The sequence below is a fragment of the Nothobranchius furzeri genome, chromosome 16, assembly GCF_043380555.1.
Source record: "Nothobranchius furzeri strain GRZ-AD chromosome 16, NfurGRZ-RIMD1, whole genome shotgun sequence".
NCBI lineage: Eukaryota > Metazoa > Chordata > Actinopteri > Cyprinodontiformes > Nothobranchiidae > Nothobranchius > Nothobranchius furzeri.
Window position 1 is genome coordinate 38231051 of NC_091756.1, and position 24586 is coordinate 38255636.

The 24586-nt window shown below is 42.3% G+C and overlaps 1 protein-coding gene across 4 annotated transcripts in view; it reads left to right on the plus strand.

Annotated features, from left to right (window-relative positions):
• The window catches only part of ccdc186 (coiled-coil domain-containing protein 186), a 38892-nt gene extending 17893 nt beyond the window's left edge, over nt 1-20999 (plus strand). For 3 of the 4 annotated variants that reach the window (XM_015963134.3, XM_015963132.3, XM_015963133.3), the window contains exons 9-16: nt 510-596; nt 803-945; nt 1554-1809; nt 2048-2237; nt 2613-2711; nt 2872-3100; nt 7867-8086; nt 18984-20999. In XM_015963134.3, coding sequence (XP_015818620.3) covers nt 510-596; nt 803-945; nt 1554-1809; nt 2048-2237; nt 2613-2711; nt 2872-3100; nt 7867-8086; nt 18984-19067 — 1308 coding nt within the window. In that variant the 3' untranslated portion in view covers nt 19068-20999. The remainder of the gene's footprint in view (nt 1-509; nt 597-802; nt 946-1553; nt 1810-2047; nt 2238-2612; nt 2712-2871; nt 3101-7866; nt 8087-18983) is intronic. The other variant, XM_015963135.3, reaches the window with a different exon arrangement.
• Nucleotides 21000-24586: the final 3587 nt, after the last annotated feature.

The window sequence follows — 24586 nt, forward strand, 5'->3', positions numbered from 1 at the left end:
TATTTTTTGATGATAAACTTCTAACTGAAACCGTTGCCACCCTGACCGCATGCAGCGCGTTTCCGGGCCACTTTTGAGCATCGATCCATGTGTTTTTATTTTTTGTTGGCTTGTGTCGTCTCCCTGCTGATGAAACGTCAGCACAGACCCGTATTTATTTTAAAATGTGTGTCATGCACACGTGATGTTGCAACTAAAATATGAATGATGCCTACCGGACTGCATCCATTACCGTTTGGTGATGGCATTCAGATGGGATGTGAAGGCAACAGGATTCGGCAGCTGCGTTGTCTGGTCTACCATTTCCTTCTAGTGACTTGGAAAAGTTCCCTCGCGGCAGAGCCAATAATGGCTTTGTGTAAAAACAATGAGACCAAACACTAAAGCTTGTTTTGGAATTTAGACGCTCTGTTCAACAATCCAAATCTATAGAAATAAAATCTTTATGTAACGTTGCTGCAAACTGCAAATGTCTGCTGTACTAAAGTAGACCTGAATATGTCTGACAGATGCATCGAGTGAAGGCTAGAGAGCTGGAGGAGCTGAAGAGGAGTTACAAGGAAAGCATGGATGAGCTCGAGACTCTTCGCACCAAAGTATGTCTGTTAGATTAACTCTTAAACATCCGTGTGTGTGTGTGTGTGTGTGTGTGTGTGTGTGTGTGTGTGTGTGTGTGTGTGTGTGTGTGTGTGTGTGTGTGTGTGTGTGTGTGTGTGTGTGTGTGTGTGTGTGTGTGTGTGTGTGTGTGTGTGTGTGTGTGTGTGTGTACTTCTCTGTGTAACGAGGGGGTCTGGTGTCTCAGTTAAAGTGTCTAGAGGACGAGCGGCCGCGGTGGGAGGACGAGCTGACCAAATACAGGGAGATCATAAACCGGCAGAAGGCTGAGATCGGTCGCCAGAGAGGCGAGCTGGAAGAGGTCACGGCGCTTCAGGATCAGCATCAGCGGTACACCACGCCTCATCCTGGCCCAACGGGCTCATGTAAACTAATGTGTTAAAATGATAACGGTAAAACAGGAGGTGAGCTCCTCCCAAGACTGAATAGTTGAGACTAATCGACAGATTTTTAGCCTTTACATTTTTCTGAGTTGATTGATTTTAAAAGTTTGTGCAGAAATCGAAAGGCCAGGGATTTATTTATGACACTCTGGTGTAGGCCTCTGCTGGCTATGTGGAGGTTTTATGGAGAGGTGGGACTCACGGCACACAGACCTGTCATTTTCAACCAATACAGATGCAGTGTGTGTGTGTGTGTGTGTGTGTGTGTGTGTGCGCGCGCGCACGCGTACACCGCATACCCACTGTAGCATGAACAATATAAGCCAATGAATTGGGTTGGATAGCAGTGTACTTAGACTGTTTTTTGTCTAAAAAGAAGTTTGTATCATTATGATTCATCTGAATCTTTGTTTGTCGATGATTTGCATAATTTTAGATTATAAATGTATTTTATATCACTGAAAGGTGTATTACATCTAATTGAGGCTTCTTATGTAAAAGTAATAAAAGCAAAACTGACATTTTAGTGAATATTTCCATCTCTCTTTTGTTTAGGGACAAACAGGAGATCATGTCACTCCAGGAGGAGGTGGACGGTCTGACCAGTCAGATAGCTGACCTCCAGCGAGACGTTCTGGGCAGCAGGGAGCGCGAGGCCGAGTTACTTGGTTTCACCGAGAAGCTGAGCAGCAAGAACGCTCTGCTGCAGTCGGAGAGCAATGCGTTGCAGTCTCAGCTGGATCAGGTCACCAACAGCTTCACAGAGCTCCAAGGAAGGCTGGAGGAGACCAGCAGGCAGCTGGATGACAAGGTCAGGCTGCTCTGATTCTCAAAGACGCACCGTGGCCTCTTTGCACAGGGAAAAGGGAAACAAACCCGATTTTTAATAGACAAACACAAAAGGGTTAAATAGTTAAATAGTCTGAATCCGTTTTCTAGTATTTTAATTTTAAAGAGCATTTTATGTTACAAAATATGCCAGAAACATTACTGATGAATCATTATCGTGCTAATAAATGCTTTTTGTCTCCACTTCTGCAATCATGCAGTCACGGCGGTTGAAACAGGAGGAGGTGCTGAGGCAGCAGGAGGTGCAAGCTCTGCAGGAGGAGCGGGCAGCTCTGCAGACTGAGGTGGCCAAACTAAAAACCAGGGTGGAGGAGCTGAGGGACGAACTGGTGACTCAGAAACGGAAACAAGCAGCCAACATCAAAGACCTCACCAAACAACTCACACAGGGTTTGTCAGATACACACCATCACTTGAACTCTGGTTTTCTGACTGTTTTCATAAAGCTAAGCTATTTGAACAAGCCTCTCACTTTCTCTCTAAGCATGTTAGACGTTTCCTCGTCATAGCTGTATATTTATCAGTAGAATCACTGCATCAGACTCTTTTCACAGTTGTCATTCACACTTATACAGACAACAAGTCTGGTGAGATCCCGACACATAAGCAGCCGTCCTTTTGAATATTGAGGAACAAATGTTGCAGATTTCTAGTGTTTTCTTTGGTTATCTCGCCGTGATGTGTCTGGAACAGTGCTGGGCTTTGGTGCTTGTGTGAAAGCAGTTGTGGATTCATTGATACGGTTTCGTTTTTTTTCCCTTGCAGCTCGTAAGAGGCTGGAGCAGGTTGAGAACGGAGGGTGTGACCGGGACGCCAGCAGCATGGGCAGTCGCTCCAGTTCCTCAGGTACTACTCTGAGATTTGGTTAGTATTTAACACTTTATTTAAACAAAACTCTCCTTTTTCAATATTTCATGTATTCTTTAGATTTCAGGTGATATTTGTTTCTTGTTTTGTAAAGGCTGCACAAAAAGGAACACCATTTTGTGAGTTAATGTCCATCTTTATCCTCTCGGCCCCACAGGTTCCTTAAACACTCGCCACGGTGGGAGCAGTAGCGTTGAGGAGCGCTCACCGGAGAGCCAATCGGGTCCCTCTGTGATGGTTGTGGACAGCTTCCCCGAGGTGGACAAGGCCGTGCTGGTGGAGCGCATCGTCCGCCTGCAGAAAGCTCTGGCACGAAAGCAGGAAAAGATCGAGTTCATGGAGGATCACATCAAACAGCTGGTGGAAGAAATCCGGAAGAAGACAAAGTGAGTCCGTCCTGAGTGAATGCAAGCACTATTTTACTATCCGAATAAATCTACTGAAATCAGTTTGACTTCTGAGTTGAGATGTTTCAATCCTCTCAGGTAAAAACGTGTTGAAACGCTTGTGGAAATGCTAGAAATTCAGAGTTTCAGACCCTACGGTGGTTTTTATTGTAACAGTAGTGCTGGAATAACACCAGTTTCCCTGCAGGAGCACTAAAACTATTTCTGTGATCTGCCCTTTGAAAACGAACAAACCCTCATGCGATAACATCAGCAGTCACTCCTGGTTAACTCAGAAGTGAGGCGCTTGCTGTTGTGTGTTCAACTAAACTTGTTTAAAGGTTCACATTTCTTCCCCGAACATTAAAAAGCATCCCTGGGCATAACTCCCCCCCCCCCCCCCCCCCCCCCACACACACACACACACACACACACACACACTTAATCGCTCCCCTTCATCTCTTCCTGTTACTTCCAATCATCTTGAGGTTATAATTAATGTAATCATCACCCTAAACCTTCTTCAGCTATTTATAACCTTGTTGATCAAGAGCTTATTTATTTATTAAACTATATTAGAACTAAGGAGCAGAAGGCTTTCTGTTGAATCTTAACAAAGCGTTCATGTGATTAACACAAATGTCAGAAAACGACGTGACGCAGCTTGTTTGTTTAACCAAATGTTTATATAACGTCTTGAATCTCACCTCAGATTTCTTGCTTTTCTGCACTCAGATCCATTAGACTCAACCTACATTTAGGAGTTAAAATCGAGGACGAATCCCACGGTTCAGGGCTAAATTTAGCTCATCAGAATCTCTGAAAAGCCCGGGGGGGTGTTACGCCACCCCGTGTATGGATGTTGGCTTGTCCTTTTGCCTCTGTCCGTATTCTTGCAGGACAGTGTGGTGAACGCTGACGAGCCTCGCTGTAAGCCCGAGTCAGGCGGCGAGGCTAATGCGCTTTTGGTTTTAAACAACTTCTGTCATATCCATCAGAGCTTTTGCACTGATGAATATTTTTGCCTTTAAAATTTGACATCTGACAAATTTAATGTCGATTCTAGGTTATTGTAGAATTTGGCAATTCCAATCACAAGCCAGTTTATTAGGTACATCCTTAAGTCGTTAGAACTCGATTCCTCGTGTCATAACTTCAACAGGGGTGTTAAACATGTCCCTCAGAGGTTCCTGTCCGTATTGACATTCCTACCTGAGAAGTGTGACACCTGCTTTCGTCCTTTTTTATCCTCCGTCTAAAAAAGGTCAAACCATCTTCCTCACCTCAGAATTTATTGAGTTGCTGTCATGTGATTGGATGGTCATACATTAGTGTGAATAAGCAGGTGTAAGTGTCTTTAATAAAGTGGCCAGTGAGTGTGTATTCTGCTCCAGTTAAAGCTGTTTAAAGAATCTAATCTCACAGGTTTGATACATTTAGAATTAAGAGAAAATGCTTCTGCATCTTTGTGTTCGATTAAGAAGTCAAAGACAGATGGCTACCAGGCTCACATCATGTTTTGGCTCATTTGTTACAAATTAAAGGTATTTAAATGAGCCAGAGCACTCAGGAAAGAAGAAAAAAGCCATCCTTCAAGGGCAACGTCAATAATAAATCTCATTTGGCCTATTTAGGTGTCTGTTCTGTAAATAGAGGAAGTTTAACAAGATTCACCAAGATCTCTCCTCATTCATCTAAAATGTCCACCACAAACCTCCATGAATTCAAATTTAATTAACTGTAAATCTGTAGCTCTAGCCTTTTATATCTTTTCTTTCTGTCTTTACACATTTGCATGGGACAGAAGGTTTTACCTCCTTATGCATGTTTGTCTTGCTGCCTTCATTCTGAAACAAAAGGTGTTGTTGTCACTTTAATAAGAGAGCATCTTCCTTAAATCTTTACCTCCTGCTGACGTCTGCATGGCATCCAGCCTCATCATCTCGCCACATTTTTAATTTCTGTCACTTTTTGTTTTTACTAAACACCTTCGTGATGGATTGGGGTCCAAATATGGACCCTTAAGACTCTAGTCAGAGGTAAGTTTCATTCACGTCTGTTGTAGCCCAGGTGTTTGGTATGTATGTATGTATGAATGTATGTGTGTGTGTGTGTGTGTGTGTGTGTGTGTGTGTGTGTGTGTGTGTGTGTGAGGACAATTTATGGTGGTGGCTTCTTTTTGTAGTGTTTATGTAGCTACTTTTCATCTTTTAGCCCATTTCTGCTTTGGTAGTTCACCATGAACTCCCTGCATTATGGCTGCTAGATGGTTGTAGATTTAAGAATAAAGAATAAAAACTAAATTATCTAGACTAAATATCTATTTGGTAAGGGAACGACACGTTTTTCTCACTCAGACTGCACATGCATTTGACAACAAGATCATTTAACGTGCATGTTGGATCTGATGCTCCTTAGATCTAAGTGCACTGGTTGGTGGTGGTTTTAAGTTGTGCTGCATGTGAAGCACAATCTGCTTGATTCATTTATTCAAATTTAAATAAACAGTTTTCTTTTAAAAAATAGCATGCAGGTGTGATGAAGCCTCTGCGTCTTGCTAAACCAGTGGTTCTCAGTTCTGGTCCTGGAGGGCCAGTATCCAGCATGTTTTAGTGGTTTCTCTGCTCTATCACACTAAAACGCTAAACCTTCACACTAGATTGCATTTTGAGTTTTTTTGCCCACATCAACGGCCAATGCAGTATAAACAGGGCAGATTTTCTGTCTAATTGATAGCTTGGTTTTGGTTTCTGTTTTCTTGTCCACAGCAGCAGTACTAGTCCATGGAGTTGTAAATTTGTTATGGTTTTAACATTCCAGGCTTTTTAAAAAGGAAATTAATCAGAAAGTTCAGCTTTGAAATTACAAATTATTTTTATTATTTTTCATGTGTCACCCCTAAACATCTGCAGACCTTCCTCCTGCAGGTTACATATAAATGGAGTTTTGATTCAAATTTGACTCGTTATTCTAATGGTTCATGTAATCGAACTGCAGCGTTGACATTCCTTCGTCTGTAGGAGGCGACACTGAGACTACTCCTCTAGAGGAATTTAGGGAGGTTGCTCCGACTCATACAGATCAGAACATGCCCTCAAGACCGGACGTGAAAGTTCCCTTCCTCATACTAAACTTGAAGATAATCAGATTTTTTTTCTAGCTAGTTTCTCTTGAAGTTTTGGTTTCTGAATTACAGCTGAAAAAAAAACTTCTATACTAGTAATAATCTAAAATCTCATTTATTAAAGGGAAAGTTCCTTATTAGCTTCTCCATTGTATGCAGTGTTACTCCTTCCCCCACCTAAACTGGCAAGCCATCCTATATGTATAAATAAATAGTCTGGCCACGACCCATAGAATGATCGCAGTCATGAGGCAGGCTCTATGGTTGTCTTTCAAACTGTCTCCACATGCTGTTGGACAGCGAACAGCGTGACATACTCACTGCTACAGATGTCAGTCAATACACCATCAAGGAAGACGCAAATGCATCTTTTTCTTACATCAAGTTAAGTACCTCTGTCTGCTCTTGGCTCAGTGGAAAGCCCAGGTCTAAATAGTCCAACGCTGATGCCAAAGCCATTTCAAACATGCCACTGTCATCTCTGTTCCACTCCATCGCAGCTCTGGTGCTAATCCCACCCACCAAACAGTGCTGTGATTGGCCCAGCAAACCGACAGAGCGTAGTGATTGGTTAGACGCAAAACTGCTGAGGCTCCTCTGAGACTGGCTAGACCGACCTGCAGAGCAAAATCCTTTTGTTCTCCTACGGTCTGTCTAGATTTAGGCTAGCCCCTCACCACCACCCCACCCACCTCCTAACATTAATGAACAGAGTTCAGGCTGGTTGTCTCACATTAGAGTTTAGTTTGTTCAGGTTAGAGCAGATTTAAAATCCTGATTCTTAAAGAATTTTAAGTGCAGGAGTTTGCTGCCGTAGAACTGATTGATACTTATACATTTCTTTTCACAGTTTATGTAAATTAAAGAACAGACTTGCAAATTTAAAAGCTTTGCTGTTCCAACACCTAATTGAAAAGGTTTGATTTAATCTTTTGATCATCCTCACTCCTGGGTCCCACATACAGACCGAATGAATGGCTTTCACACACAGGCTTATGTACCTTAATCATTTTTCAGCTGTGGTTAAAGATCCATCAGGAAGCCTTTGATGAATATGAATCAGATTTGATGCTGTGTCTGGATTTAGTTTCCTCTAAATAGAAACAGTTTGTTCTTCTGTCTGCAAGGAGAAACCGAAACAACAGGAAGTTCAGTGTTAAATGAATGGATTGTTTTTCTGTCTCTTTCTCTTACACAGATGTGGCTCTACCCTCCAACACTAGGTTGTTATGGAGATGAGAACACGCCGTCCACATGAAGATTTGTCTTGTTTTCTCTCCCAAACAGCAGCTGATTAAATGAACACTGCAGACCATTATAATTCAGCAGTTTTCATTACTTCCCCTCCTGTGACAGCAACAATAATAATATTTCTAAGTATGACTAAATGGCTGCAGCGTGCACGGCCACAACAATCCACCCCTCCAGGAATTGCCATTCCTGGAACGTTCGCTGCGTTTTGCTGCTGAAAATGGTTTCTCGCTCCATAAAAGCTCTCCATGCTCCCCAGCCACGAAGCCCCGCTCTCTGAATGTTCTCTGCTTAGCCGTCTCCAGCTGATACTCAGTTTGTTTCTTCTCCTTTTTGAAGCATAACTCTTGGCTCATCCTCCCATCCCTCCCTGTCCTGTTGCTGTCCACAGAATTATCCAGAGCTATGTGCTAAGAGAAGAGTCAGGGGCTCTCTCATCAGAGGCGTCAGACATTAACAAGGCCCACCTGAGCCGGCGCGGGGGCATCATGGCTTCTCTATACACCTCCCACCCTGCGGACAGCGGGCTGACCCTGGACCTGTCACTGGAGATTAACAGGAAGCTGCAGGCTGTGTTGGAGGACACGCTGCTGAAGAACATAACTCTGAAGGTAATGTGTCCCCCAGCGGGTATCAATCCTCTGAGCTGCCCTGATGTAAAAATAAAAATCTGATTGAAATTCTTTGATAGTTTGATAATGTGAGCAGATTCCTTCAAGGTGAGGGAATGGATAAGTGATTTGTTGTGCCGGCCTTAACCTTGGAACCTGTTGTGATGTCACCACCCACCCCCCTCTGAATGTCTCTGTATCACACCCCCCAGTGCTTTTAAATAATCATCTGCAACAGAAATGCATCAGGTGGACTGAGGCACAGGTGGGAGTTAAACTCTGAGTTATAGTAATTTGGTTGTTTTTAAGGTAGATGAGCAGCAGCTGCCATCTTTAATCACGTTGAATCTAAAAGTGAACCAGTTATTGGTTTGTGAGATAGCATGCGATGACTCCAATTAAGACTCTTATCCCATTGGTCATTTAATTTTGTGTCCTGATAGTATTTAGTGCTAGCCTGGCCTGCCAGACTCCTCCTCTGTTTAATTCTGCACAGAGAAAGAAGCTTTAGGCTTTTAGCACTTCTACTTGTTGTGGTTTTAAAGACATTCAAGTCATTTAGAACAGAGGAAAGAGCCTCAGCGAACTCCGCTTCAGTCGCCGTGTTTATGACATACTTGGTGTTATGGTGTGTGACGTACGATACCCAGCACTGATTGGCTCGGTTGGAATTCTAAGGGGGTGGGGTTATTTGAATAGGAGAGTTCCCAGACCCTTCCTCTGTGCAGAATTAAACGGAGGAGGAGTCTGGCAGGCCAGACTAATTTAGTGCATCTTCTGGGGAAGAGTTGGCTAAAATGAGGCTAACGCCTCAGACTTGTTCACACAAATAATAGATTTTATTTTAGATATTGTTCTGTTTAAAGGTTTGTGTTCAGTGTTAAAGGTGCACTGTGTACAAATTAAGTAAGATTGACATCCAGTGTACTGCAGTCCATTTTTTAAGCACATGAGTGAGTTTCATGCCAGCTGCAGTTACAGATCAGCACCAGAGGATTCTTGATGATGACAAAAACAAGTAAGCTGATAAGTAGATGAATACGTCTTACTGAAAAATTAGCTTGAGATATTTTTAGATCCAACTATTTGCTTCTAACTCATGGTTAGCATTGTTAGCTCAACATTAGCCTCTGGCCTTCTTTACCTGATGTTAGGGTAAAACTAAAGGATGCCGTGGCTTCTTAGGGTACAAGAAACAACATCTGGGTTGCTCCTATTTACTGGCTTTGGTTCTTTACAAAACAGTGGTTTTGCCAGTCGGTGTGGAAACTACAAATGGAACTTTTTGAATTTGCTAGATTCATTCAATTTAACTCAATGGGTATCGTCCTCAACTCATGCCAGGGGTCACACCCTGGACCTGGTTCTCTCTTTTGGTCTCCCTGTCATGAACCTTGTGACTTTGCCTCCTGTGTTCTCTGACCACTCTCCAATACTCTGTGATGTTACGTTGCCATGTCCTGTCCCTGTGTGTGAAGCTCCCGCTACTAGGTTCAGAGCCCTGGATGCAGAAACTGTTTCAAAGTTTGTGGACTGTATGTCTGTAAGGTTAGAGACCTTTAACCCAGATCCATCTAACAACACTATTCACAACACTTTGATTCACTTTGTAATCAGGTCCTGGACGTGGTTGCCCCTCTCAAGCTTTGCAAGTCTAGGCCTAGGAGGGAGACCTTGGCTCTCTGATGTCACACAGGCTTGTAGGCGGGCGTGTAGATCCTCTGAGAGAAAGTGGAAAAAGGATGGCCTACAGGTCTCGCGTGAGTTGTTCAGAGCATCTTTGGTTGCTTATCAGGACGCTGTGAGGGCTGCCAGAATGGCCTATTTTGCAGACATTATTAATTTGTAATTTGAATTGCTTTTATTTTAGATTTATTCACCATATTTAACTTTATCATGTACTATGTTAAGCGCTTTGGGCTTCCTGACAGGGTTGCAGAAGGCGCTTTATAAATAAAGCTTTGATTGATTGGTTGATTGATTGATTCCACTCCAATCCAGTTGGTGGCGGTAATGCACCAAATTATTATTTGCCAAGTGCCGTAAGACCACAAATAAGAAGAAGAGAGGTGCGAGCGTTTGTAACAAACTCGAAGCGGTAGTCAAAACATTAAGCATGAAATGGAGTTATCCTCGTGGCTCCAATAAGAGAAAGAGGCAGCTTGCGCCATAAAAGCTTTTATCTTCACTTCCGAAAGTTGCATCGTTTTTCTATGTAAACATCAAAAGAAAGCAGAAAGACAATAGAAAATGTTTAAAGGGAGGAAAACATAGACCAAAATGAAAAATTAATTAAAAAAAAAGAAGAGGCAAAAGCACAGCAGCACTGACAGAAAGAAGAAAGCAGAGCAAATATTGAAAGCACTCAAAGGGAGAGAAATACAGGAAGAAAGAGGACTAATAAAAAGGGAGAATAACTCAAGGCATAAGAAGGGAGAGTTTCGCAAATCCAGTTAAATATAAGATTGCCGAAATTTAGTGTCTGTGTTCGCCTTGGGCCCCCAAATTGCTAAATCCGCCTGTGCTTTGCAACAATCCCCAGGTGATGGAGAAGTCAGAAAGTTAAATGTGTCCATCCGTGTGTGTCTCTCCCTCGTGGAGAATCAGGCTTAAAGGAAGCTCGCACAGGACCACTTTTCTATGGCTCGTTATGTTTCCCCTCCTTTTCTTCCCTCCTCTACTTGTCTCCTCACGTTTACACACACACACACACACACACACACACACACACAAAGTTATCACCTTCCTAGGGCTTTTTGATGAACATCATCTAAACTCTTCCTCTGTTCTGTCATTTTTCTTGACAGTCGATCCAAATAAGCATTTAAACAAAATCACTGACATGTTGACGTTCAAGCTGCCGCTGTGTGATCATTTACTGGGAACTTATCTTTTCTCACCTTGTTGTGTTTTGCATCTTATGTGACAAACTTCTGCAACAATGAAGACGGGCAGCTATGTTAAAGTGGTATTAATCTATCAGAAGTCAAATCTGATCAGGAAGCGTAAAAATGTAGTGAAGCAGCACTTTCCTTCAGTCATAGCCGGTTTTAGACGCCCTCTTTGTCCTTGTCTTGTTCGTGTGAATTGTGGCTGTGTGAGACCTTTTAGGTGAAAAGGCTGACTCTGTAAGGACGTTTATCCCCTCGGCTTCCACACCATTGTATAAACCGGTGTTACAAAGGGTGTCGTTCCTTAAATCATGGTGACAGGCTGACAGAGCATTAATGGGAAAATGACCCATGTGTGAATGACTTAATGCTGTCACTTTCATTAGATTGATGAAGCCATTAATGTTTCATATATGGCACGTGAAAAAGCGCGATTTGTGGTCGTTAACATTTAAAATAGTTCTTCCAAATGAAAAGATTAAAACACGTATCCCAGAGAGTTCTTCTGTGGACGAGAGGACTCCTCATTTGGTGTTTTATAAATAATTTGCTCTGTAAATTAGCTGAGCTGTTAGAGCTCTGCCAAAATGCAGAGATGCTTGTTTGTGAAGCTGATTTCAGCTCTTTTCTGGGTTTTTAGCCTCTGTAGGAGAAACACCTGCTACTTCTCTTTCACCTTAGATCTGTTCTCATTCTAACAATTGAGCTCGGCTTTTTAGTCCTCACACCCCCATCAGCCCAAGAGACGGCAGGATCCCTGGATGATTCTGTTCATGCGGAATAATAATGTAAAGTTACTTTGGTCCTGCAAAGTGTTCGTACTGATGCATCACAGCCAAGCTTCTCATTCAGAAGTAGCTTCATTTATGATCCTCCTCTACAGATGTTTGCATAATTACTAATAATCTGGAAAATATGTAGCTCTCCCGACATCTGCCTGTTTGTAATTTATTTAAATATTTAATTAAAACATCATTCACTTAATCTAAACCACCTTTTTTCATTCATTCTGCTGTTTTTCTAAACTTTAAAGTTATTTATTTTTTTCCCATCAGGAAATAAATTAGATCAAGTTCCAAATTTATAATTTTATTTAGTGTTTTTGGAGATAAAACTGATATTTTTTCAGTGTATTTTATGTCAAAGACCCCAGAGTGGGAGCTTTATTCATGTGTGTTTTATGGTGATGTGAGGGCTAAAGGACAGATATACAGTGGTGGTCAGAAGTTTACATACACTTGTAAAAAATATAATATAATGGCTCTACTGAGTGTCATGTTATTTCTAAAACTCTGATTTTTCTCTGATAGAGTGATTGGAACAGATACTTCTTTGTCACAAAAAACATTCATGAAGTTTGGTTCTTTAATGTCTTTATTATGGGTTAACAGAGAAAAGTGATCACATTTGCTGGGTCACAAATATACATACAGTAGTGCTAATATTTGGTTACATGTCCCTTAGCCATTTTCACTTCAATCAGGCGCTTTTGGTAGCCATCCACAAGCTTCTGGTTGAATCTTTGACCAATCCTCTTGACAGAATTGGTGAAGTTCAGTTAAATTTGATGGCTTTCTGACATGGACTTGTTTCTTCAGCACTGTCCACATGTTTTCAATGGGGTTTAAGTCAGGACTTTGGGAAGGCCATTCTAAAACCCTTATTCTAGCCTGATTTAGCCATTCCTTTACCACTTTTGATGTGTGTTTGGGGTCATTGTCCTGTTGGAACACCCAACTGCGCCCAAGACCCAACCTTCGTGCTGATGATTTTAGGTTATGTTGAAGAATGTGAAGGTAATCCTCCTTCTTCATTATCCCATTTACTCTCTGTAAAGCACCAGTTCCATTGGCAGCAAAACATCCCCACAGCATAATATTCCCACCACCATGCTTGACTGTAGGCATGGTGTTCTTGGGGTTAAAGGCCTCACCTTTTCTCCTCCAAACATATTGCTGGGCATTGTGGCCAAAAAGCTCGATTTTCGTTTCGTCTGACCACAGAACTTTCCTCCAGAAGGTCTTATCTTTGTCCATGTGATCAGCAGCAAACTTCAGTCGAGCCTTAAGGTGCCGCTTTTGGAGCAAGGGCTTCCTTCTTGCACGGCAGCCTCTCAGTCCATGGAGGTGCAAAACACGTTTGACTGTGGACAATGACACCTGTGTTTCAGCAGCTTCTAATTCTTGGCAGATCTGCTTTTTGGTGATTCTTGGTTCACTCTTTACCCTCCTGACCAATTTTCTCTCAGCAGCAGGTGATAGCTTGCGCTTTCTTCCTGATCTTGGCAGTGATGAAACAGTGCCATGCACCTTATACTTACAAACAATTGTTTGCACTGTTGCTCTTGGGACCTGCAGCTGCTTTGAAATGGCCCCAAGTGACTTTCCTGACTTGTTCAAGTCAATAATTCGCTTTTTCAGATCCATGCTGAGCTCCTTTGACTTTCCCATTGTAGCGTTTGTGGGCGTTTGTATCCAATGAGCCCTATTTACCTGGCCTAGGAGAAGTCACCAGCTGTAGTCACTCATAATCACTCACAAGAAGTTAAGAGGCCATGCTATGAAGCTCAGTTCACTGACACGTTTCTAAGTCACCAAAATTGCTAGTTCATGTTGCTGTATGTATATTTGTGACCCAGCAAATGTGATCACTTTTCTCTGTTTACCCCTAATAAAGACATTAAAGAACCAAACTTCATGAATGTTTTTTGTGACAAAGAAGTATCTGTTCCAGTCACTCTATCAGAGAAAAATCTGAGTTTTAGAAATAATGGGACACTCAGTAGAGCCATTATATTATATTTTTTATAAGTGTATGTAAACTTCTGACCACAACTGTAACCCAGTGTTAAAGGACAAGGCTCCCATTTGCTTTTTATACCTTCCAGGTTTGAGTTGGTGTGAAAAATAAAAATATCAAAACACTTAATTCCATTTTGACCTATTTATAGTTCACATATGAACACTTTAAAGCATATTAAGTGTAACTTTTTTGATCATTAGTGCAAACGCAAAATTTTGAAATTGTTTCTTGAATTAAATAAGTTCACTCAAAGGTTACCGCAGTTGCAGCGGTATCTAGTATAAATGGAAGTCTGGTGTGTCTGTCTGAGTGGGGAAAACTCTGTTGTTCCTGTTTGAGGAACTAGACGTTAGCCAGAGGGATAGGGTGCAGAGAATGAAAGGTTTTGGGTCTAATTTCTTGATATTTGGATATCTCTCCTCTGATTGGCTAACAGTTGGCTTCTACTAGTCGAGAGATGCTCTGCCCGACCCAGCCCGGCCGCGTTCATTCCACTCTGCCTTAGGAATAAGGACGTGATTGAGCACATGGGCAGTCTGTGGTGTCATAAACGCATCTCCGAGCACGTGGGCGGGGCAAAAGTGCGCAGAGAAGTCTTTGACTTCACGGTGTCTCCATTATTAAACAAAAGTGGCCTGAGCAGCCTTGCTCTTGGAAACTCTCTGGCTCTGATTTTGCATCCTGCTTTGCTGTGTCTGGCAGCCTTGTGTGTGTGCGCGTTTGTGCCTCCTCACAACAGTGAGAGACAGAGAAAAACGGCTTCAGTCAGGCTCGTTAACTCCACAGCATCCAGAATATAAATAACCGTGCATGCGGGAAGCCCCCGTGGGCTGATTCAATCTGCCAATCGGAGGCTCCCCCTGGAGCCAGCCAATCAGTGAGAGGGTGCTCGCTGCAGAACCACAAAGGCGGAGCTGCACCATAAGGTGGAGCTGCACCAGGGTCAGCCCCGCCCATTCACGCAAACTCAGCCTAGCCCACTGACTTCCGTTTTTGTTTTCCAACTTCATCGCAAACTAATCTGACCCACATGAATTATGGCTGTTACTACTTTACAAATGTTAATGCTATGTTCTATGCTCCAATTAAACAAGATAAATATAACGTGCTACATGACAAAGCCTGAATACATCTTGAAATGAAACAATTTCTTTTAGCATATATCTGCCCACAGCCGCTCTAACAATAATGTGGTGCATCAGCATAGGTGATTATCATATGTGCTCTGGTAGTCCAGTGGTAAGATCATCTTAAGCAAATTTTGCTTCCCCCTCAGCAGATGCTGGTTCGATTCTCGGTGAGGTCGGCATCAATCTATTTAGCCAGCTGAAACATTGAATTTGTTTATATTTTAGTTGTAATGTTTATTTTCAGCAAAATATTTATGTCTCTAAAAGTTCTTTGAATTTGGTCGTTCCTAAACAGCATTTTAGTTGAAACTCTGCTCACAAATGGACTCACAATGGCTAAATAAACGAATAAATAAATAAACACATTAGTCATTATATTGTAAACGGTATACCAGTAAATTGTTGTAAACAGTACTGGCAAGTGTAGCTAGAAATTAAGAAAAGGGGTTGTAATCTACCTAAGATTTCTGCCACTGGGAGTCGAACCTGCGCAAAACTGCATGCAAACCTGCCTCCAAAGCCTCTACCCCACCACATCTGATATGAAGTAAGTGGCGTTACATGTAATTGTCCTATCCAGTGTGTCTTTGGAGATGGGATGTATGGTTTATTGGCGGTGTCTCAGTAGAAGTCATTTCAGAAATAATTTGTCAGAAAATTCACAGAATATCCAGATTTGAGAACCAAGACCAGACCCACTTCAGGGGAGGAGACCAAATTGAAGCTGAGATGGGAGGAAAATGCATGAATGAGGCCAAAAATGGCTTTGGCGTGTTTCTTATGAGGAAATGACAATATAACATGATAAAACGTTCCGAAAGTTAGATTTTTAATTATATGGAACCTTTACAAAAACTGTTCAGTTAACGTCTCACCTCCGTCCTCAATCTTGTATTTTTTAGCTATAAAACCCTCTTTGGTTCCAGAATGCTATCAAGTCTGACAACTGGAAGGAATTGTACTGACTCTGATGGAATGGACGGGGCTGACTCTGGAATGGGCGGGGCTGACCCTGGTGCAGCTCCACCTTCTGGTGCAGCTCCGCCTTTGTGGTTCTGCAGCGAGCACCACTTGCAATCAGTCAGCAGTGGGCATGTTGGACCTGTTCAGCCTCAGGCAAACCGCCTCGGGAAGAAGGCTGAAAGACGTCCAGTGCACGTGAGAAAATCCAAAGCTACCTAAATGAAAACACCCGGTCCAGGCAGAGTAGAGCTGATGCTAGTGTGTAAGGGCCATAAATCAACAGCATCCTTCTCTGTCGTGAGTCCATGACTGCTAATTTCACAACACAATGTGCAATTGTCAGGCTTTGCTGACCCTAGCATTTCCCATCATATTTTCTACTGGCATCTGATGCAGGAAGTAGTTGTAGATGACTACATGTTTAGCCTGCATGCTAAACTCATTTCAAAAAGAACAAGTAAAAAACAGTTTCCCAGTGAACTTGATTTTTTTAAACAAAAATGCTGATGCTTTTCCGTTAAGATCAAGCCTCCCTGAATAACAGCTGACCAAAGTCAAACAGAAAAAACTGTTAAAGAATCAGATCAGGGTACTGAGTCTGAGATTAAATGTTTAAAATGTACTAAAGCCCCATCTACACTGCTCTAGATATGAAATAAGTTCATGTTCCACCCCCACACCTAATGATTTTTAGTGAGAATGTTTTTTTAACACTTTCCTAAGTGGCCACTCCACGTGGATGAGCGTTTTAGTTATAGAAATGACCAAATATCTGGAACAATAATCATTATCGTTGGTTTTTCTGTCAATAGGTCTTTCTCAAAAAATTAGCATATTGTGATAAAGTTCATTATTTTCTGTAATGTACTGATAAACATTAGACTTTCATATATATTAGATTCATTACACACAACTGAAGTAGTTCAAGTCTTTTATTGTTTCTAATATTGATGATTTTGGCATACATCTCATGAAAACCCCAAATTCCTATCTCAAAAAATTTGCATATTTCATCCGGCCAATAAAAGAAAAGTGTTTTCAATACAAAAAAAGTCAACCTTCAAATAATTATGTTCAGTTATGCACTCAATACTTGGTCGGGAATCCTTTTGCAGAAATGACTGCTTCAGTGCGGCGTGGCATGGAGCCCATCAGCCTGTGGCACTGCTGAGGTGTTATGGAGGCCCAGGATGCTTCGATAGCGGCCTTAAGCTCATCCAGAGTGTTGGGTCTTGCGTCTCTCAACTTTCTCTTCACAATATCCCACAGATTCTCTGTGGGGTTAGATCAGGAGAGTTGGCAGGCCAATTGAGCACAGTAATACCATGGTCAGTAAACCATTTACCAGTGGTTTTGGCACTGTGAGCAGGTGTCAGGTCGTGCTGAAAAATGAAATCTTCATCTCCATAAAGCTTTTCAGCAGATGGAAGCATGAAGTGCTCCAAAATCTCCTGATAGCTAGCTGCATTGACCCTGCCCTTGATAAAACACAGTGGACCAACACCAGCAGCTGACATGGCACCCCAGACCATCTCTGACTGTGGGTACTTGACACTGGACTTCAGGCATTTTGGCATTTCCCTCTGCCCAGTCTTCCTCCAGACTCTGGCACCTTGATTTCCGAATGACATGCAAAATTTGCTTTCGTCTGAAAAAAGTACTTTGGACCACTGAGCAACAGTCCAGAGCTGCTTCTCTGTAGCCCAGGTCAGGCGCTTCTGCTGCTGTTTCTGGTTCAAAAGTGGCTTGACCTGGGGAATGCGGCACCTGTAGCCCATTTCCTGTACACGCCTGTACACGGTGGCTCTGGTTGTTTCTACTCCAGACTCAGTCCACTGCTTCCGCAGGTCCCTCAAGGTCTGAAATCGGTCCTTCTCCACAATCTTCCTCAGGGTCTGGTCACCTCTTCTTGTTGTGCAGCGTTTTCTGCCACACCTTTTCCTTCCCACTGAGGTGCCTTGATACAGCACTCTGGGAACAGCCTATTCGTTCAGAAATGTCTTTCTGTGCCTTACCCTCTTGCTTGAGGGTGTCAATGATGGCCTTCTGGACAGCAGTCAGGTCGGCAGTCTTACCCATGATTGCGGTTTTGAGTAATGAACCAAGCTGGGAGTTTTTAAAAACCTCAGGAATCTTTTGCAGGTGTTTAGAGTTAATTAGTTGATTTAGATGATTAGGTTAATAGCTCGTTTAGAGAACCTTTTCATGATATGCTAATTTTTTTAGATGGGAATTTGGGGGTTTCATGAGCTGTATGCCAAAATCATCAATATTAGAAACAATAAAAGGCTTGAACTTCTTCAGTTGTGTGTAATGAATCTAATATATATATATGAAAGTCTAATGTTTTTCAGCACATTACAGAAAATAATGAACGTTATCACAATATGCTAATTTTTTGAGAAGGACCTGTATATGAATAAATCTGATTTTGTTGTTGTTGAACTTTAATCATGTGGGATGGACAAATCAGAGAGAAAAGCACGTTTTTAAAAGAACTATTTAAAAAGTTGGTCCCCAGGAGAGATGCCGGGCCGCGGCACGAGCAGGTAGCAATAGTTGTTACTTCATCCAGCCAATGAAAGGCTTTCCTTTTTATTGATGAAGGTTAATAAGATGTAGTTCTAAAACAATTGAAACTCATTTCTGAGTGGGAATCATCAGGGTGTTTAAAATATGAATTATGTAGGTATCAGGGAGCTTTATCTTTGCACAGAAAAGTCATTCTCCACCCTTTTTAAAGAGTCGTGTCTGATCTGCAGCAACTGTGGAGAGCAGATGAAATATTTAAGTTATTGTGCTCATAAAGAGACACCTTCTGCCTTTGTTTAACCACAATGACTGGGTCTGTTGGAGAGAAACTCCCCACAGGAGCGTCTGACCGAAGCTGCAAAGTGTGACAAAGTGAGTGGATTTTCTGTCAGACCTGTCTGTGAATGAATGAAAGCTGACTGACATGAAACTGAATTTAATGATGGGGGAAATCTTTCACTCTAGGAACAACAAAGTCTCAGTAATAAGCTAAAAATGGCTCGGTGTAATTTGTTTACTGAGGAACAGAACACCAGTCACTCATGGATGCTTCTGTTTCTGTCCATCTCTCCTCTCCAGGAGAATCTACAGACTCTGGGGTCCGAGATCGAGAAGCTCATAAAGCAGCAGAGGCCTCCCCAGGATGGAGTCAGGACCAAGTGACACAAACCTGAGGACAGTCTTGTTGATCCACACCTCATGAGGGAATAAATGTGTAGAACGTGCCAGAGGCACACGAACTTGCTTCCATGCCTATTTTCTCTGTTTTAAAACCCCAACGACTCACTCTTACTGCTCCCTCTAAGTGTCACCAACTAGACTACTTAAAGTCCACGCTGACGATCATTAAGAACTGATTTGATCCTTGCCAGCACGTTTTTCTTCCCATCACATGAAGGCTTTTTTTTAGGTTCTGAATGGATCTGAACCTCGTTGTTTTTTTTTACCACCTATTTATTTATTTTTCTCTGCAAAGCACTTACGAGCAGGCTGGTGGAGCGAGGTGCCTCCCATCAGTGGGCTCACCCGTCTGTGTGGCACAGGTGCTACATTTCAGGAAGCATCTTGGTAATGCTCCCTGCAGCCATCTGTGGGAAAGTACCTCCAGCTACGTATAGTCTGGGTCTCTGAAACAAATCTAAGGTCTTTAGTTCTGCTAAACTGAATGTATTTTTCCCCTTCAAGTTGATTTAATATAATTTTTTTTTTAAATAAAGCCTCAGAGTTTTATTTTTAATAGTGATTTATTATTTAGATTTTTTATTTGGAGGTCTTAACGTAAACATTTAAGTCTTCTTCCCCCTTGCAGATGGCATTATTACAAACAGCAGCTAGAGGGGAGAGAAGACTAAAATGTTCAAATATGTGTCTACACTCCTCTTTATTTGTGTTTTGTAGCATCACTGAGACCGTAGAGGTGAAAAATGATCGACTGATAAAGCTGAGCGCAGGTTTGCAACTGTAGCTCAGGAAAGTAAATGGAAAAATATCCAGGGATAAAGTGCAATGTTGCTCCATTACTTCACTTTTTGTTTTCTTCATTCTGAATGAGTTTGTGTGCCAGTAAACCGTTTTTGTGCAACATGAACCCTGCTGGTGTTTGAGTATTTAAAAAAAACGTGTGCATGGCTGCATGTGTGCCTTCTCCATCGCTCCTCAGGAGGAAGTCTTTGCTCCTCACTGAAGGATGTATGCTCTTAACACTTGATAGAAGAGAGAGAGAGAATACCACATTTCCTTTCTCTTCATTTGACCCGATTTGCAGAAGCTGTCCGAAAACAATGTCTTATTTCTGTGTAACCATTCATGATGGACCCATTCCTCTTGCCTTGCACCCCGAGGTAATGCAGAGGAGGACCGCTACGTGAATAAAGATGAAAGTGTCCGCTATCGAGGTCACACAGATCTTAAAGCCTCTGCTGCAGCGGCGAGTGCTTGGCATTTGAAGGAACTCTACTTTTATTGCATCCAAGTCGACTTCTTCACCAAATGGGATCAGTTTGTAAAACTGCAGCCGGCAAAGAGCTGGAGATTTCACTTTTGTCCGCTCCTCAAGAACAAAAAACACAACTGATCTCACATTTAGGTTCTATCTAAGTGAGTTGGTCATTTCAGAGATGAATTCTTGTACCTCCTTAAATCAAACCGGAGCTTTTTGATGCCGAATGTTCCGTGTTGTCTCCGGTTCTTCTGCCAAACGCTCGCACAGGACATCCTAATTCAGTCTCTAATTCTCCAAAGTATTCTAATGCTTTCACCCAAATCAGGCCGAGTTGCTTTATCCAAGATTTGCTGCGTTCCGCGGCCGTGAAACCAAGCCACGCTGCAGCTTTGTGTGGATGAATGAACCAAATCCTTTAAGTATGAAGAAAAATTCAGCATGTGCTGATATGTAAAAACAACAAAAGATGAAACAAGTATGTATCATGTTGCTGCTGTGATGAATGAATCCCTTCAGCTGTTCAGACTGTGATTATTTGTAAATATGTCATTCTGTAAAATGATGAAACGTTTTTTTTAAACTGGATCGTGTTTGTACATATGTGTTTCCAGGGAATAAAAGGAGTTGATTGTTAACTCCGTCGCTCCACTGCAGTCTTGTTACATGTTCTTTTGGGAGGTTTAGTTGAATTATGTTTTTGTCGTGTACAGAGATAACCTCTCCCCGTCTAAAAGCGGTAGCATCAGTGGATCGTGGCGGCTCTGTCGTTCAAACTCGGCAGACTTCGGGATGCTGCTCCTTCTGAAATCCAGAAAAAAAACGGCTCAAGAATGAAATTTTATTTTTGCCTTCAGGTAAAACAACAGTTTAAAACAAATCGGGTGTTAAAGTATGAATGTAATATTTCTGCTGCACTTGGTTGTTTTTGTTCTGATTTTCAAAAAATGCTTTTATTATGTAGAAGGGTAATTTGGGATGCATTCAAATGTTTTATGTGTAAAAGTCATGAATGGTTTTCTTACAAGTTGCAGATAGGCTCCTGAACAGCCTCTGTTTGGAGAAATGGAGATCAACAGTGTTTCTTAAACAAAAATCTACCCGTTAAAAATAATCTGAGGTGTGTTTTATTTTACTTTGGATGGACAATATTCCAGTTGTTAAGGAGGAGGCAGGACTCTGAACTGGAACCAGCTAGAGCTTATTTTCTGGGCGGTGGCTCAGAGGTTAGGAGATTGCTCTGTGATTGGTGGGTTGCGGGTTTGCTCCTGTTGTGTTGTCAGTCGTGTCCTTGGGCAAGAGACCTCCCCTCATTAAGCCTAATTTATACTTCTCTGTCTGCGTTGGGACGCAAGAACGGACGGAGTCCAGCTCGCTTTTCTAAACATTTGTCCGATGAGATGGAGAACGCAAGCTTGTGATTGGTCAGGACATCGCTGTCGTCAACAGCGCCACCATTGTGTCCTCAAAAACTTAGAGAGCCGAAGATATCTAGCAGCAGACACAAAGCAGCTTGACGAACCCCTCACAGAAAAACTATAAAATTATGAGCGTTTTATCCGCCCTGACTGGAGGAGTGAAAAGATGCACAGCAAGTGTTTTATTTGGGAAACATGGGTTTAGAGGTTGAGGAGAATGAGTGACATATTTGTCCATGTTAAAAAGTCTCTTAAATACAGAAATGCAATATGAACACAATAGTAAATGCACTGTCTTGGAATGGATACATGACAGGGTACCGCAGAACAGCGCTACTCCCTCTGTTGTCCTGGCAGGAAATTGCTTTGCAACACTTCCCAGGAGACGGAGAAGTCCGAAAGCAAAGCGTCTCCATCCGTGTGTGTCTCTCCCTCATGGAGCTGACGGAGAGGTATAAATTAGGCTTTACTGCTAGTGGTGGTTGGAGGGACTGGTTGTTGCCTCGCTACTTAGTGCACCCCAGGGCTGCTGTGGCTACTGTAGCTCATCATCATCAGTGTATGAAGGGATGAATTTGGAGTCCTCTGACTCTGAAAGCTGCTATACAAGTGCGGGTCATTTATCATTCATACTGCCTCGGTTTAAATTTCCAGCTTTTGCTTCTGCTTCCAGCCCTGGTCCCCCAGCCCTGCTGTCCAGCATGTGCTAAGACATTTTCACAATAAGTTTATTTCTGCTGGGTTGAATTGATGAACAGGAAATTCAACCACTGAATCAGGAGTGTTGGAGCAGGGAGACAACTAAAACATGCTGGATAGGGGCCCTCCAGAACCAGGGTGTCACCAAAATGCGTCTCTACAAACCATGGGTGCTTCTGAATGTCAAGGCGCCTGGCCTTGCGAGGCAACGAGGCCAGGCGCCTTGCTTACGAGGACACTGTCCTTCCTTGGTCAAAGAAAATTGTTAATTGGAACAGACTTGCATCACGTGACCGCGACTTCAACGGCGGTTACGTAATGAACGTGACACAGTAGATATTATATTTTATATGTATTAGTTTCAATTTAAATATGTAACGAGCCTTTTACTTTTTAAATAGTGTAAACATTTGTTAAATTAAATATATAAGCGAGTTACTGCCCGCTAGCCTCCAAATCTGCAACTAATAAGCAACTAACCAACCATAGATAACTTCTTTGGATCTAATAAAAAACATTTTAAATTAGTTGACTTACATTTAAACTTGAAATTTGCCCTCGAAGTAGCTGCCGGCTTTTAATCCACCATCTTTTTGAAAATATCAAGGTGTATTCTGGGTAATTTTTGACCAAGGCCGGGCTACAAGACACCTCCCGTGTATCTATGCTCAGCTAGCTGAACGGCTACCAAATGGAGAACTCGCGCCTTGGTAGAACATGAACATTGGAACACGTCTTGGCGGTTCCTGATTACGTATCTCCTAGGCAACCGAGGCGAGGCCAAGACATCAAGGCGAGGTTCCTTGGCTTGAGAAATATCCCAGGTGAGAACGTTTAATCGCCTCATTGGTCAGATGTATGTGGGGTGGAGCTACCACAAGTAATTCAGGAAGTCAAGTCACGTCAAATTTATTTATATAGCACTTTACACAGCATAAAAGCTGACCAAAGGGCTTAACAAGCCAAAACGAACGAAGGTAGAAGGTTCTGTTTGAAGCCAGTCAACATACTTCTCCCTGAACACTTTAGAAGATTTCCCTTATTGAGTTGTTTTTCAGAGCTAACAAATGTGCCCAAATATCAGTGAGTCAAAACTGATACACAAGCTCTTGGATTCTTTTCAGCTAGCCAGAAGCGACTTCATTTACCAGAATGTGGTGCATTCCTTGCATTGGGAGCTAATGAGCACAAACCTGGTATTTATGTCATGAGCTGCTCAGAAGACCACCAGATGGTGCAGAAGCCTGTTGTGACTTCTTCATTCCACCCAGGTGTGTTGGACCTCTGGGTCAGGGTCTGGTCCGGAAGCCTAATAAACACTCAGTGGTGCCACAGGACTTAAGGTGGAATTTATGATTGACGCTATTTAAATATTCCAATCAATTCTGGAGGTGACTCCATCCTCGCCATATTGACAAACTAAAAATAAAAAGAGACTTCTCTGAATGGAGCTACTTAAAGTTGCATTGTTCCCTTTAAATCCCCACAGGACATGAGAATTACAGCTTACCGGTATGTCTTGTAGAAGGAACCAGTTCAAGACAGATTTTACACATCAGTTTAAGAACCGCTTGAGTCGTCCCTCAGAAGTTGAAAACAAAGCGTCGAAACAAATTTCAGTCTAAGAAACTGAAAGAAACAAGAGCGTTGCACTTGATCACCCCGTCAGTCTGCTCCCATCAGAACAAAACCCACACATGCTTTATTTAATCCTATTTCCATTGGATGAACCTGTGCAGCCCACAGACCAGCTGGGAACACCTGCCATCAACAACAATGCAACATTAAACAAATCCTGATCATCACAGAGGAGAGCTTTTGGTTTTCTCCACATGGCGATCTGAAGGGTATCGGGTTCAAGTCTCCAATCCAGGTCAGCAGCTACTGGAGGCTATTTTTGGCTCAGAGAAAGCACGTATCAGATCAGACGACTACCCTTGCGTTCATAAAGGACGGACCCCATCCTTCTGACAAAAGCAGCTCTTCAGCAGCACAGATAACAGCCTCCCCAATCACTATCTGCCTTTTTAGTTTATTTTCATTCAAGCTGCAGCAGTAGGATAGAAAAACACCTGCATATGAAAGGGAACCCACGATGAATCCTGCTTTATTCCGCTCTAGAATTG